The 15,338-nt window shown below is 38.9% G+C and overlaps 1 protein-coding gene across 2 annotated transcripts in view; it reads left to right on the top strand.

Annotated features, from left to right (window-relative positions):
* Positions 1 to 650: 650 nt before the first annotated feature.
* kiaa1549lb (KIAA1549-like b) overlaps positions 651 to 15,338 on the top strand; it is a 51,133-nt gene continuing 36,445 nt past the window's right edge. The window contains exon 1 of one of the 2 annotated variants that reach the window (XM_072465010.1): positions 651 to 1,104. In XM_072465010.1, the coding sequence (XP_072321111.1) occupies positions 885 to 1,104 (220 nt within the window). In that variant the 5' untranslated portion in view covers positions 651 to 884. The remainder of the gene's footprint in view (positions 1,105 to 15,338) is intronic. The other variant, XM_072465009.1, reaches the window with a different exon arrangement.

Below are 15,338 nucleotides of genomic sequence, written 5' to 3' on the forward strand. Positions count from 1 at the left end.
GGTTTTCCAGGTGACTCTTCTGGTGAGTGTCAAAATAAGACTTTATGGTGTATTATTGTTAAAATCCACTTTGAATTAAAAAAATCTGTTGATGCAAATATTTCTGACTCAGTTTGTTATTATTTTTGTATTTCAATTTGTACAGTATTTACAGCTAACTTTGTAGCTACATCCCCAGTGCTTGAAAAAGAAAAGATAAGGTGTAAAATACTAATGTAAACTTGGGCTGAGGTTAACTGCAGTGCTACGTTTTGGTGAGGTAATTTGTCAGTCTCACGATGCACTTAAACACGTCTCGAGCGCCATCTCGTGGTCACGGACCCGCACCTGCAGCACAGCAGGAAACAAGCTCGTTACCATGCGTCGTGCACGTGTCAAAGGGCCGGGTAAGGTCAACATTTTACACAAATAAAGCTTTTCAACTAAACGACATAAACCTCACAATTACCCAAAGCAGTTTCCCATCAATTGTGTGCGATTTAAAAGACCAGCAGAGGTCGTCCTACTTTTCTTTTGGCAATTAATAGATATGCTAATTTGTCTTTTTTTGGCCATAGACGTCAAGATACCGTCTGTGGAAATCAGAAGCTAAACACATGACCAATAAAAGCCAGTGCCATCGAGCTGGGGCACGGGAATCTGCCGCTGGCCCCTGAGCTTCAGCACGAGCAGCTAAATGTAAAGGCTGTGGAGAAAGTGTGCGCGCCGCCCTGCGCCACACGCTGATGGGAGGACCAAGTGGAGGAGGGCAGCGCGAGAAAGGGCGCATTCTTTTACCCTGAGCGCCGCTCCGAGACCGCGGAACCGCCGTGTGCCATTCCTTACACTCACTCTGATCCGATGTATTATTTACGGGCCAAAGTTCAGCAATTCATCGGCTGGAGATGGCTCCCGGAGTGAAGAGCGGTGTGCGGACGGGTCATCCCAGTGGCCGTGCTGCTCGTGGCGGACGATGCTTCGTGGGAATAACCGATGCCGGAGAGGCGAGGAGATGCGCGAGGACCAGATGGAGACCCAGAGCCACTGGAGCCGTGCAGCCCGTGAGCTGGCTGCTGTCTGCGGGAGTGCTGTCATTTATTGTCCAGTGTGCTTTGGCTGCAGAGGGTAAGCGTTCACTGACACTGGCCGAAAGCAACACTAATGCTGCATTACGGTTTGATATTCATCGCATAGCGTTGGTGTTGATGACAAATGCATAGCCCTTTGTTCACTTCACAGGCTTCATGAGCAGATGCACTTGAGCCGAAATATTCCAATCACAGTATTCTTCATTAGCCATTTCCAACGACACAAACAAGTTGTAAATCTCTTCCCACTGAAAGGTCATCAAACCCCCGTGAGTTGTGCCTGGTGTGAAGGCTTGTGGGTTCAAACTCGTTTCAGGATGTTCTGAATGAGTGTCCTGGCTGCTTGTCTGTCTTTTCACGAGGCTTTGTGTCTGCAGTCGTTTACCTCCTTTCACCTCTCTGTCAACTCTTTTGTTTCATTGCTCTTATGCTGCACAGATTGGCTTCCTGCAGTAACACATTGACTTGGACTCTTCTAATAGTCACGCTTAAGTGTTTTTTTTAATGTATTGAAACTTAAGTTAAGGTTCTACTACCTTTTGAGTCATTATTGTATGGACTCACAGGGCAGTGTTTCATCTGGGTCATATGAGCCATGGTTTGTTCAAATGGGGCAAGCTGACCATTAGGCTTTAACCATAGCATCCCACTATTCCGATCTGGTTCCAAAACACATCCCCCTGAAAGCTTCCACATGTGTAGGACAGGCTATAATGTGCAAACTCTCACCTCACTGATGCACTGCTACAGAAGGCAAAGCCCCCCCCCTCTGTGGCTCTTCTCATAGTCAGCACATCCATTCTTACACATGAGCCCAGCAGCAGCACCTGAGCCAAACGCTGTACATTTCATCAGCTTCCAGCCTTGGAGGGACACAGATGTAGGCCTATTTACATCAGACCATTACCCACTGTGGCTTATTTAGTCATTTTAATAGGGGCGATGTGCTCTGTGCTGGTTTGGTTTCTTTATTTACATGGCAAGCTACTATACCAGAGCAAACCATTACTTACACAACATGTTTTATTAGTCAAAACAAGTCATTGATTTGGTTCTTATTTAACAAGGCAGTGTAAAAGAAGAAGCCATTCAAATGTGGTTTATAATCCAGCACACTGCATGGGTTTGTGGTTTATTAAAGTATGGAAAGACACTAACTCAAGCCACGATGGATCAGGTATCTCACGTCACATGATCTCGCAGGAGGAAGTTGCCACAAGATTGTGCACACACGTGGAATACGGTCTCGTGAGATGTTTTGCTCATGTGTTTACATTTGGCGTGGACATAAAGACGGTTAAGAAAGTTAAAGTTTTGTGAAGCCTCAGTTCAAAAAACAATTATACAAGAAATCACAAATATATCATATAAATAAATCATTGTAAAGCAAAAATTGAGAACTGAACAGCACAATGTATTCATCTTAACTGATGTAAATATGGGTCGTTCTCATTGAACCTATCTCGTGTCTTGTGGAAAATGTAGTGTAAGTTTCATTGGTGATCATATTTAAAGAAAGACAGTGACATTTTTTACAAATCCTCTAGAACTGAACTTTAATTTTAACTGTAGGTGGATTAAACTGGAGCCGTAGGGGTCATTTTAAAGCGTGCTAATCGGATTATGTAACACTTTTTGGAGCAAATGTGCATGTTGTGGTCGGGTCTAGAAATGATTATTCCTGTGTCACTGAAAAGCACAGAGGACTCCCAGAGGGCAGCCTGTTGTTTGCTGTGTCTTGTGGTTTCCTGCAGTTTGATTGAACCTAATTAATTCTTGGCTGCTTTATGGCTTTCCTATTGGCTCGGCCAGATAAATTATGCATTGAGGTGACAAGACACAGAAACTAGCAGACGTTATACTACCTTAGTCTTTCTTAAACTGCTGGAATCTGACTAGTATTCACCATTTTTATTGATTGTTCTTTCTTACCACAACCTGGCGTTCCATATGAGCGCTGACAGCTTTGAGAGGAGTTTACCCTCGCAAACCTGTGCTATGCTTTCCAGAGAAATTGCCTGCTTTCAGTTTATGTTTACCAATTTATCATCGGAAAGGCAGGCAGTTTGATACCTATATCCGTTTCCCATTTGCAATCCCGTTTGAGGATTTGACTGTTATAATGGAAGAATATTCAAAGCTGTCCATCAATATCCAATGTGCGGATGTGATTTCAAAACGGTTTGGTTTTGTGACCAATGTGACATTTTCAGCCAAACCTGAAATTGAAATGTGTTTTCATCCCCCATTTTTTTCAGGTTGTTTGCCACCTTTAGTAGTGATGGGCAGATCTATACCAAATATTGATATACTGTATACTGACAGGTGATGAAAAGTATCGATACCACCTTTATCACCTTGACTTCTACAGGGAGGGCCCTTGTCTCATTTACAAGTGCCCTGTTAGCACATACAAACATTTACACCATTTCAAATTAAATAAACAAACAGATAAAATGCCAATAAACATTCAATAAAATAATCAATAAAACCATTTAAAACAAGAGCCTTGACACTCAGCAGCATAGTGTTTTAAAAGTGCTTTGAATTCATTAAAAGACATAAACTAATCTAATTTAAAATGTCTTTGCGTTTTGTTCCTTAGGTCGTGGAGCATAAATGACTCTAAAATGACTCCGGTGTTAAATTTAAAACTGCTCGGGTTGAAAACAGCCAGTGACTCACCTTTATCTACTGACCTGTCATTTGTTATGTACGCCACGGAGGACATGACTTTTCCGCTAAATCCCCTGTTTTACAAAGAGGTTATTATGCTAGCCATCCTTAAATATAATGTACAAATATAGAATTCATGTTTCTGTGATTCTCCATTTCTGACAGATGTTTGAACAGAAAACATCAGCGCTTTCTTCTTCCCATCATGCAAATGTGCGAGTAAATGATCGTGCTGAAGGGCAGGAAAGAAGTGATTAAAAACATATTAGTTCTGGAGTTCATTTGGGATGTAAAGGAACACGTATCATCATCTCTCCCTTCAGTGCTGTTTAACGTAGCTTATGTTAGGTCTGCAGTCCGCTCTCCCATGGCTTTGTAAACAGAGAAACTGGCAGCATTTACACTTACAGTACCCTCTTATGTGCCATTAGCTTTACGGCAGGATGCTGTCTAATTAGCATCATGGACCATCTGCCTCAACTCACCTCACATGTATTTCTGGTTTTATATGCGATGTGTTCCCTGCTATGGATGTACAGATGGCACGTGTATTTCAATACTGACCAAAAAAAATGGATATTCGGATATTTGTGTGCATTAACTCAATAGTCAGACATTTTAACAATCAGAAATGTCTAAAATAGTGTATGCCTGTAAAAAAAAAAAGGACAAACATTCAGAATTATCACTTTCCTCTCTTGTTTAGGGGATTACAATAGACGTTTCTGACATTTTTGAGGTTTGTTTTGGCTGTAGACCCTCAATTAAAAAGGCCCAAATTGATCACTGACAATTAAAACTGAATTTTGCTCTCAATTTATTGTGGATATTGTGATTATCGTACTGTGAGGTGCTTTTGTTACAGTGATAATAGCCTGTTACATACTGAGTGATGCTTCTGCTGTAGTAAAGCTGTAATAGAGCATTTACTGGGACGTCACACCGACCTGCACAAGGCCACTCTTCATCAACCTCATTTATACAGAAATGTAGCACAGCTTATCGGAGAAGGAACAGACACTGGGATGTTCAAAAGTGACAGTCTCTTCCAAGGATGCGACAGTAAATCCTCTGCCTCCAAGTGGGCAGTGAATCGCATGTTGATTTGGAAAATCACTAGGGCCGCAACGAACAATTATTTTAGTAGTCGACTAGTCAGCGATTATAGTGGACTAATCCGACTATTATTCCTTTTGTGCAGTGAGATTTATCAACCTAAATCTGGTGACTGAAGACTTCTATAGAGAATATTTACACATAGTATTAGTGACGAAAATCAGAAATTGTGTTTTATTTTTTGGCATTTTGTCTCTGTTATAAAAATGTCTTTTGTTGTCCTGCTTATGACTAATAATGATGAGCAAAATACGACTAAGATGAAATGTTTGTAGTCAACTAGTCGATTAATTGTTGCTGCAATGAAAATCACAGAAGACAAGGCTTGGACCAGCACAAAGAGTACGGTTTGTGACTCTTTGTGGATGAATTGTTTGGGAAAAGAGAAAACAATTAACATATTTTGGGGAGAGCCATCAGTTGTATATTTTACTAGAGCTGGTGCCACTGCAACAATGGACTAAATCTGTGTAGTACATTTGTAATATATACTATTATCAGAAACACCCAGCATATGGCAGTCACTCTGCACCTGGTGTCAAACTAATATTCTTTGGCATTTTGCTCACTAGTTCAATTCAAATGTGGAGATGGTGCTGGCTGTGGGCTTGATTTATTCATACTGATGCAACAGTGGACTGTGACATTTTAGCTAATCCCTTTAACCACTGGAGGAGACAATATGAGTGCACCAAAACATAAAAACACTTTTATTACAGACCCAAAATACTACATGCTTGCCTTTCTGAAACATTAGCACAAAACAGCATGTTGTAAAACAAGCACTGTGAAGGTAATTAGTAACTGAGTTCAACAATACAGGAGCATATCACAAATAGTTCTCAGCATGGTCTGGGTTCTAAACCATTTCATTGTTTGTGACCTCATTTTTGCTTTATTTCATCAAAGCTCTTGTGGTTGTGGTATGTTATTTTCATGTAAATTTGAGCTATTCATTTGTATACGCTTGATGTTGCTCATTTGGACTTAGAAATTGGGACAGGGGAGCGATGACCCATCATAAATGGATGCATTGAAACAATATTCAATTCAGGAGGTAAATGAGAGTAATATTCATATTGTAATAAGGAAAGAGTGCTTGTATAGTTCGCAGATTTAGCACATTGTTCTGTTATCAGGCTGTATTCTCACATTCACAAGCACAGAAATTCTCTATTGGGAATTTTAAATTATTGTCAACTGAGTTATTAAAACTAAAATATATATATATATATATATATATATATATATATATATATATATATATATATATATATATATATATATATATATATATATATATATATATATATATATATATATATATATATATATATATATATATATATATATATATATATATATATATATATATATATATATATATATATATATATATAATTTTTTTTTACCTAAGCCAGTACGTTGAAACCTTAGTATCAGTAGTATTGGTATTTTTTTTCTCAATTGTTTGGAGTGAGTGAACAAGACTTAGGTTGTCAGAGAGACATGAAAAGCCGGGAGTCAATATTTTCATATCAGTTTAAAGTCACAGTCAAAGTCAGGGAAAGACATTGTCTCTGAGCAGACAGCCCTAGACTGACATATGCACATAACTATCCCAGAAACATTTGATCTTATTTTTTAAATAATATTTAGGCCCGTAGGTTTTATTAGACAGGACAGTACAGCGTGAAATGGGGATAAGACTGGAGAAAGACATGGAGCGTACGTGTGCTATCCATTCGGCCACCGAGCGGCACCTAGGCAATATTTTCATAAATCCATCTCCTGTATGGTTAGATTTATGTCTTGACTTGAGAACTCCAAAGTCAGGCCGTTAGTCTTCAAATGTGATGAGCGGATCCCCACCGGCCAATTCATTACCAGGTAATCTCAATGTGTTGCTCTGCTGCCCCTGGAGGAAAGAGGCATTTGCACCAAACAAACAAAATGTCAAAGATTCACTGCCTCATGACAAGCAGACGCAGCGTTTCCATCTTTACTCTCACAAGTCTAGTCGCTTGTAGAAGTATCATTAGACACTGATACTGATATTGAGCATAGATACCATAGATATCAAGATATTGGTGTTAGGCCAATCAAATATAGTGCTGTTACAGAAAGGTTATTTTTTTTTTTTTCTTAAAGGAAAGCCCCTGCACTGGAGCATAATTTATTTAAATTTAGGGACACGCAAATTACAGTGTAAATGTGCCAGATTATAGCAAAGATGCTAATTTTCGTCTTTAGTCCCTAGGCACGTTACCAAAAGACAAATGCAAAACGTTACAAAATTAAAACATCACAGGACAATAAAAGGCAGTTAAAAGTGCTCACAGACCTGGTTTTTCTTCCTCCACAGTGATTGGCATTTTCTTATTGTCAGAGGAAGGTTATTCCAATAATGAGTCTCTTTGACAGAGAGCACAGTTTGTCCGGATGAGTTACGTCTGTGTGGAACCTCACAGTCCCCTCGAGCCATGGCCCTGGTGCCCTCCCACTCACACTCTTTAGCTTAATGAAGTCCTTCAATGAACAAAATTGTGAAAATTGAGATTTTATAGATTTGAGTTTTGTGCCACTAGAAAGTGACCAGGAGGTTAAACGATACTCTATATGTGAGGAAAATCATGGTGTGTAAAAACATGCGAGCAGCAATCAATGTCATGAAGGATCTTTATATGCCTAAAATTCTGTACAGTAAATTATACTTTGTGCGTGTATGGATGGACGCTTACTGAACATCATGCAGTTTTTTTTGCGTTTCACAGTAAATATGAGACCTAGACCCAGTTTTGAATATTGGTCATTGCAGAAGTTCAAAAGGCGGAGTAAAAATAACAGCATTGTCCACATACATTTCAATATAAGGACACATATCAGGTAAGTCGTTTATATACATTGAAAATAATATAGGCCCCTGGATGCTGCCTTGGGGATCCCCTGCTGGACAGTTCATGTACCGTGACTGGATTCCTAAAATGGACATGCACTGCTTCCGCTCAGATAAATAAATGACTTGAACCAGAGCAATTTTTCATCTGAGAAATTAAAGCAGATCAATTTAGACAGAAGAACTTTGTGGTCTACTATATCAAAGGCATTCTTGAGGTCCATAAAGACTGCTCCTACACAAGCATATTCATCAAGAAGACATTTGATCTTTTCTACCAATATACTAGTATAGGGTGTAAGGATTTGTTAGCATTATTCAAGTGTTTGATTGTTTTGCCACCCATTTTTCTGCATTTTTGAAGGAAATTGAAGGAAGAAGTTGGTCTATAACATTAGACACAGATTGGACTAACCACTAACATCTTCCACACTGAAGGCACAACACTGTATGAAGAATAAATCCACCAGATGAGTAATTGGCACAAATAAATATTCTTTGAATCGTTTAAAAAGATTGAATTAGCACCAAAAACATCTTTAGACTTGGATCAATTCCGTGAGTTTATAATGTTAAGCACTTGAGCATGACTGGGATTAATAGGACAGTTGCTACAGTTAGGTGCAGAAAATTGCTGAGTTAATGAAGTACTCATTCATTTTTATTGCTCCAGCAGCAAGATCGTGTGTAGGTATTCCATTTATTTTTATTTAAATATTTTCTGTGCTTTTTTTATGTTGAATAGATTGATATCATCAGACCAAAGCAGAATCATTAAGTGTGTAAAATCTAAACCATACCTGAAGCATATATATATATATATATATATATTTTAATCATAAGGCTGATCTCAGCAATTCACAAATATACACTTAATAATTCCAAGTTTGTGGAGCTATGAGTGATGTGATTCTGACTCTGACGTCTCTTTATTTAATGCATTGGGTTTAGTTATTTACATCATCACTCTTAAAACCTTTGTCCAGTTGACAAAATGTATTTAATTTGCTTTTGCTATGGAACCTGCCTGGATGACTAGGGTTGTCAGGATTATCTGGTTAATCGATAATTGTGATTATTCAGGTCAAAATATACTCGATGAACTAAACTAATAATCATTACATTACTACATTTAGAAGCAAGTGTTTTGATAAAATCTGCATTACAAAAAAAGTTGCACTTAAATGTATAATGCTTTTTATGTGTCTGTTTATATCACAATAACTTAACTTTGCATTCAGAGAGTTAGATTTCATAAATATTGTCTGGTCATTCAAACGGAACAGTAATGTATTAGAGTGAGAAAATAAAGGATTTTACGTTTTTTGTTATCAATAATCATGAATAATCGTTATATTGTAATTGTTTCATCTGAAAATAATCGTAACATGAAAATCTTTTATGCTATCTCTATGGAAGACGGAAGATGGATATTTGCTGTGCATCAATAAACAGGAAACAACTTTTGCTAATGTCGATTTGTTCAACATATACATTTCCACCTAAGGAAATACAGCACTTTATCTCAGGATCAAGGTAGAAATGATTGTGAGAAATTATTAACATCTGTTTATCTTTTCATGCTTTTTATCGACTTGTTTTTTCCGTGTCTGCATTCTCACCTAAAGCAGACCTGGAGCCAAAGAGGATTGGACCCCTTTGGGAGGTAGTACCCGGTCCCACTTTGGACCCCTCAGCCCGATACGGTTCACTTCAGAGTGGAAACACTTTAAATATGTGTTATCAGACGGCTTCATGAGGTGAGGAGACGAGCGTTTAGAGCTCATTGTGACATTCTTGATTACTCAAGCAAGTTCCCGATGAGGAAACATTATAGCAAGGGTAAAATATTGTTCCAGCTTGTATTTACATCAGCTTTTTCTGTTAAGTGTTAAGACTGAGGTACAACAGGTGTGTTGCTGTTGCTGAAGGCTAGAAACCCAATTTCAGCATTCTCCAAAGCAAACACACAAATTAAATCAACAGAGAAGAAAATTACAAATGCCCAAGCGAAGTGCTGCTGAGTAAATATCGTATAATATTCATTGGCGCTGTGAGAAGGTGAATGAAGGTCAAGAGGGTGTATTGGATCTGTGGAAATACATCTCACTAATGAGTCTGAGCAGCGACAGACCTGAGCAGTGTATTGCCTGGTAGTAATGGGCACTTCTATGACACAAAGACATTTCCCGTATACAGCTCCATAAATGTTTGCAATGAACAGGAATGTCAGGATTGATTGATTAATTTACTTTACGTGCCCAAATGTACGCTGTTGTTGTGTCCCTGCAAGACTCACTTTAGTCCAAGTATGTGCTGATAACAGGGCATTTTAGCTTAGCAGAAAAAAAACACAGCATATGTAAATATTGATGTATATTTTTAACCATTTTGTTTGCTCAGGTTGTGCAATTAATCAAATCGAATCATTTCAAATTGTCAATGATCAGCTTAGGGATTTTTAATTGGCAGGTCGACAGCAAATACTAGAAGCAAAAACAAGCCATTTAGAGTTCAGACTTTGTAGGGATGAATTTGACTATTTTCTGTGTGAAATTGCTCTGAAAATTAAGTTTGTTTTGTTTCGCTATATTTAGTTAATGCCCATCTCTGTTTATTACAATTCTTGCATGTTTTCATCATGTCATTGATAGATAAAGTTGTACAGATACATTTAGCAAAAGATGGTCTCATGGCATATCTAGCATTCCTATTCTTATTTATTGCAGTATTTCAATAACTTCTAAGTATTTTGTAAGAAAAGGTAGCTGCCTGTTTGTTGGAAAGACAGGTCCTGTATAGAAATACACTCACATGTGTTTGCATGTCTTTCCTAATTAAACTTGACGAATCATGTTTGTTTTGGAATCTTCTCAAGCTGCTTTGTATAATTACTTGTAAATGATGAAAATGCACAAGTGTTCTCGAGCTGAAGTGTAATGATACAGAGAGTTAATTAGCATAAACATTACCCTGCGCGGGCTGTGATTGGACATTAGCTGTGATAGTGGTTAAGGTCGTGTTGGTGGCGCAGCAGAGCCGTGGTGTTGAGTGGAAGCATATGGGGAGCACATCCATCAAAGTGTCAAAGTGACTGGTGGACTCCATATTTGCACTGGCGGAGTGATGGTTGGGCTGATGAGCTCTAATTCAGATGACATTAAAACATTTTATAGGACATTGTACATTTCAATAAAAGTGGTGCAGGTAAAGTTACTGTCAATATGCAGATTTGTGGCCCGTTTGAATGGTTGAACAGTTTAGAGATGGACCGGTTTTATGCCAAAGTAAGAACATCTGGAGGCCTATCAAAAAAGCAATGAAACAAACCTTATCAAGACTCTTATCAAGTCTTACCAAACCTTTATTCCAGTTTTTATTTATTAGCTGTTTAGTCGACAAACTTTAGGGTAAAAAAAGAAAAGAAAAATAGTACATCTGCGTATTGGTTATTCAAATGTTCAGCACTGCATATTCCTACCATATCATACAGCCCTAGCAACATTCTCTGAGGTGTGTTTATCTCCTCTCTAAGATTATGCATTTCTTGTGTTTGCATTACATATTATTGACATTCTGGTGGGTTTCCCTGTGCTGTGTGGATTTGTGACGAGACCCTGAGGCTTAAACAGGCTTATCCCTCCTTGTTATCCCTCATTGTCCCGCCGTTCTCTCCACCTCAAACCTGGGCTAACCTCTTCTCTACTGCATCCAATAGTAGGCATTTCTGTTTCACGGCATTGTGGTTTTACCCTCCACCCGAGCAGAAAGCAATTAGTGTGTACAGCAGGTTTTTTCTGTGGCCCATCTTGTATGTGAAAGAGCCTATTAGACTATTATTTTGCAAAAGTTCACAATTTATATTAATACAACAACTGCTTTGTTGGAAAATATCTGCTGATCATTGTTTTGTGTGACATACAACACAACAGAAGCGGCTTGGGGGCCAATACACCCTCATAGTGCTGCAAAAAAGCTTGGGGCTACAATAAAACAACGAATTCCACATCATTATACATCACTACATTTAAAAGTGTTTATCAAACAAAGCAAAGATGGAAGAGGGTGGGGGATCGCTCTCCACTGTTAAAAGGTTATAAACTGTGCTCGCTTGTGGTGCAGTGGTTAAGGGCGTTGCACTTAACGTTGTCACCACCAGAATATCAAATTTTAGAGTCACGATATAGCATTTGTTATTGCCAGTCCATTAGAACTGCAGTGAAAAAAATCCATGGTCCAGACAAACAAACTGCTCGTGTTCAGCGGACAGGGACCTACAGCTTTCACACAGGTCAGACTATGTGCTGTTGAAAATCATTCAGTTTTCCTAAAAACTGCTTTTTAATCTTTGGTTTCGGCTCATTCTGCTTCGCTCTAGAAACTCGCTCTGATTGGTCAGAGTGGTCTTGTGGTACTCGTGCTCCTCTCACCGCTCGTGTGGGAGAAGAGCACTTTTGCGCATGTTCGGTAGACTGAGAACTACTGGATGTAGCTAGCCAGGGTAAGGGTTTCATGACCAGGGTGTGATTGGATTCCCCGCTCAACCATTTACCTCAAACTCTATTCTGGATGTTGCCACGGGCGCCACCATTAATAGTGTCCCCCCTTCCGCTTGTATTAGTTAACATGTGGCTGCTGACCTAGAAAGAAAATAAGTTCCACACAGACTTAAAAGCCGTTTTCAGGCCGCCAGGGAATTACCAGGGCATTGTTGACTTGTTGGTCAACATTGAACAGTTTACATAAATCAATATACTTTATATCATATTTTAGTGGCAAGAATCTTCCCTTGTTCTCCACTTAGTGAACGGAGTTCCCGCTCGACCGGAAGTGTCAACACAGCGGAAGTGCTGATCCATGGCAAAAGAAGCAAAAGTGGACAGAACAGAATAAGGTGACTACCCTCTCTCTCCCCATTTCATGCTACAACTCCTGTCTAAAAAAGCCTTTGGACCAGAGAAATCCTTTTAAAAGAGGCTCTAAACCAGCCATAACCAGGTAAAGTCCGGTCCGGTAGGCAATTTTGTCCAGACCCTCGTATTTTGACTCACTCGTTTAACTGGCTTTATCTCTAACGTCTGGAAGAGTGCTTACGCTCTCACGTTCAAAATCACCTCCATTTACTTTTTTCTGTGAGAAAACAATCTTGAACTAAAGTCCAGGGTTATCCAGCGCTCTGAAGCACCAAATAAGAGGAGAGGGTTTTGAACTGAATAAAAGTCTGTCCCAGAGCAGAACAATACTGTGAATGCATGGTTAAAAACTATAGATTTAGATTTCACACAGTACTACAACTACAACACCAACACCAACACCAACGACACCGACGACAACAACAACACATGCATCTTGTTGCACATTTCTGAAAGTGGCTTCTCACTATTTAAACATTCTTGTCATGAGTTTGTCCGGAACCAATAACACACAGATCAAACAAGAGCTTCCCTTGTAGAACATAGTGATATGTCATGATGTATTTACACCTCCCTTAAGAAATCCTTTAATTTATAAAGGCTTGAAACTGGCCCACAATAGAAACACTATTTGCCCATGTAACTAAAGGCTTCAAAAAGGCTATGCAACTTCAATTACATGATGTAGGAACAATAACCTTTTTACTGTGAGTGGTTTTGAAGAAGACATCTGGAGCAAGCTGGAGTGTTGACATTCTGTCACTTGGCAGGATGAACTTTGATTTTGTCTGAAGTCTCTCTCAGGGCCCAATTAGAAGGTAAAAACACAGACATGTGATCTTATAGCACATCACAGGTGACCAAGATGTCTCCACCTCATGATGTGCTTTGACTCATGAAGTATCTAAACTGTACATTCTGTTCTATCTATCCCCCTTGGTTTGTTTAACTCTTCTACACGTTGTTAGGAGTACTGAGGCCTGTTGTAATTTATTGCTAGGAGTAAGCAACAGGCGAAGCGATAGGCCGAAAAAGGAGATATAGGTCTGAACATCGGCACACACACGCATGTTCTCATCCTGTAACTTCTCCCCTGGTGCTACCCAAATAAGGATACCTTTACATCTTGTTCTCTCATTGGCTAATCCGTTGGTACATGGATAGGGTCATACCTGTCAGATATGGTTTATCGGTCTTTGTGCGGTTTCAGTATATAAGGGAGGTGCGCCCAGAGACGTGGTTCCTGATCATCGGAGACCCGGGCGCTGTTTTCTGCTGTCCTGTTATCTGATGCTGTTATCTGTATTAAACATCTTCGAAAAGTACAGAACAGTGTCCGCGACTTCTTCTTGTCACACACCACCCCATGGGAACGTCACTTAAACCACATCACTCACTAAACACACAACTCAATGTTAGATCCCCTCGTCTTGTAACAAGTTACATTTGATTTATTCTCGTACAATCAACCCACTTCTGTATCCTTAAATCTCCTGTGTTCTACTGAAAGTGTGATCTTCCTATTGAAGGATCCAAAGGAATTGTTAAGCTCTGCTGCAGCAAATAGAAACACCACTTTCCACTGCCACGGTAGTTTAATTTGATCATATAATCATTGATTATGACCTGGTATACAGAAAAAAATAGAATTCAAACAATTAGCTGTTATATTGATCTTTTTCTTCCCTGCCCACTTTTGCCTCTTTTTGTCACAGTTTGGCACTTCCGTTTTAATGGCACTTCTGGTCAAGCGGGAACTCTGTTCCCTCAAGGGAGATCAAGGGAAGAGTCTAGCAGCTAAAATATGCTATATTTATAAAGTAGATTGGTTTGTGTAAAACGTCATGTGATCAAGTCAACAATGCACTGATTCCCTGGGCGGCTTTTTAGTCTGTGTAGAAGTTATCTTCTCTCGAGGTCGGCAGCCCTATGTTAACTTGTACAACCGGAAGAATTATTTCGTCATATGGCGACGCCCAGACTGGCTTCTGGAATAAGCTAAATAGATTCATGGTCTTAATGTTCCATATAAAAGATTCTCTTCTCAATCTCATTTGTAAAAAGCTTAACAACAAAAATGTCCTGCGGTGTGAGTCTAAAAATCACATATTTAAAAAGACAGTAACACAAACGCCTGAAGGAACTATCTCTATTTTTTTTTTTAGGTTTTTCTTCAAAGACCATAGGACAGAAAGAAATTGTAATTGTAATTTAATTACAGGAATTAACAGAATCCACACAAAATCCTCGAAAATATTTACACAAAAAGGATATTTACAAAGTCTAACCAAAACTTACAAAGACATAAACTAAAAAACCCAAATAACAAGTATAAGAGAAAAAGAGTCCTGTTTTGCTGACAAAACAAGGGACAAATAACACAACAGCAAACTACAAATAATAAGAGGCACAAAAACAAAATGACACACTAGTGTAATCGTCTAGCAACCAACCAGCAACAGAGCTGGAAAACTGTCCTCCAATCACTGAATCACACACTCAAAATAAAGAAGAGGAACTGCAGCTCAGGGGCCGTAACACCTTCTATTTGTATTTGTATGATTATTATTATTACGTTAGGCGCATTAGACAATGCTGTACATATGAATATAATTCACATTCAAACAATCCATAAACCTTTTGTCAGCTCTTGGAAGTGTCTGTACCTGG

The sequence above is a fragment of the Eucyclogobius newberryi genome, unplaced genomic scaffold, assembly GCF_026437365.1.
Source record: "Eucyclogobius newberryi isolate DKJ021-1_F unplaced genomic scaffold, fEucNew1.0.hap1 SCAF_5, whole genome shotgun sequence".
In the NCBI taxonomy this organism is placed as follows: domain Eukaryota; kingdom Metazoa; phylum Chordata; class Actinopteri; order Gobiiformes; family Gobiidae; genus Eucyclogobius; species Eucyclogobius newberryi.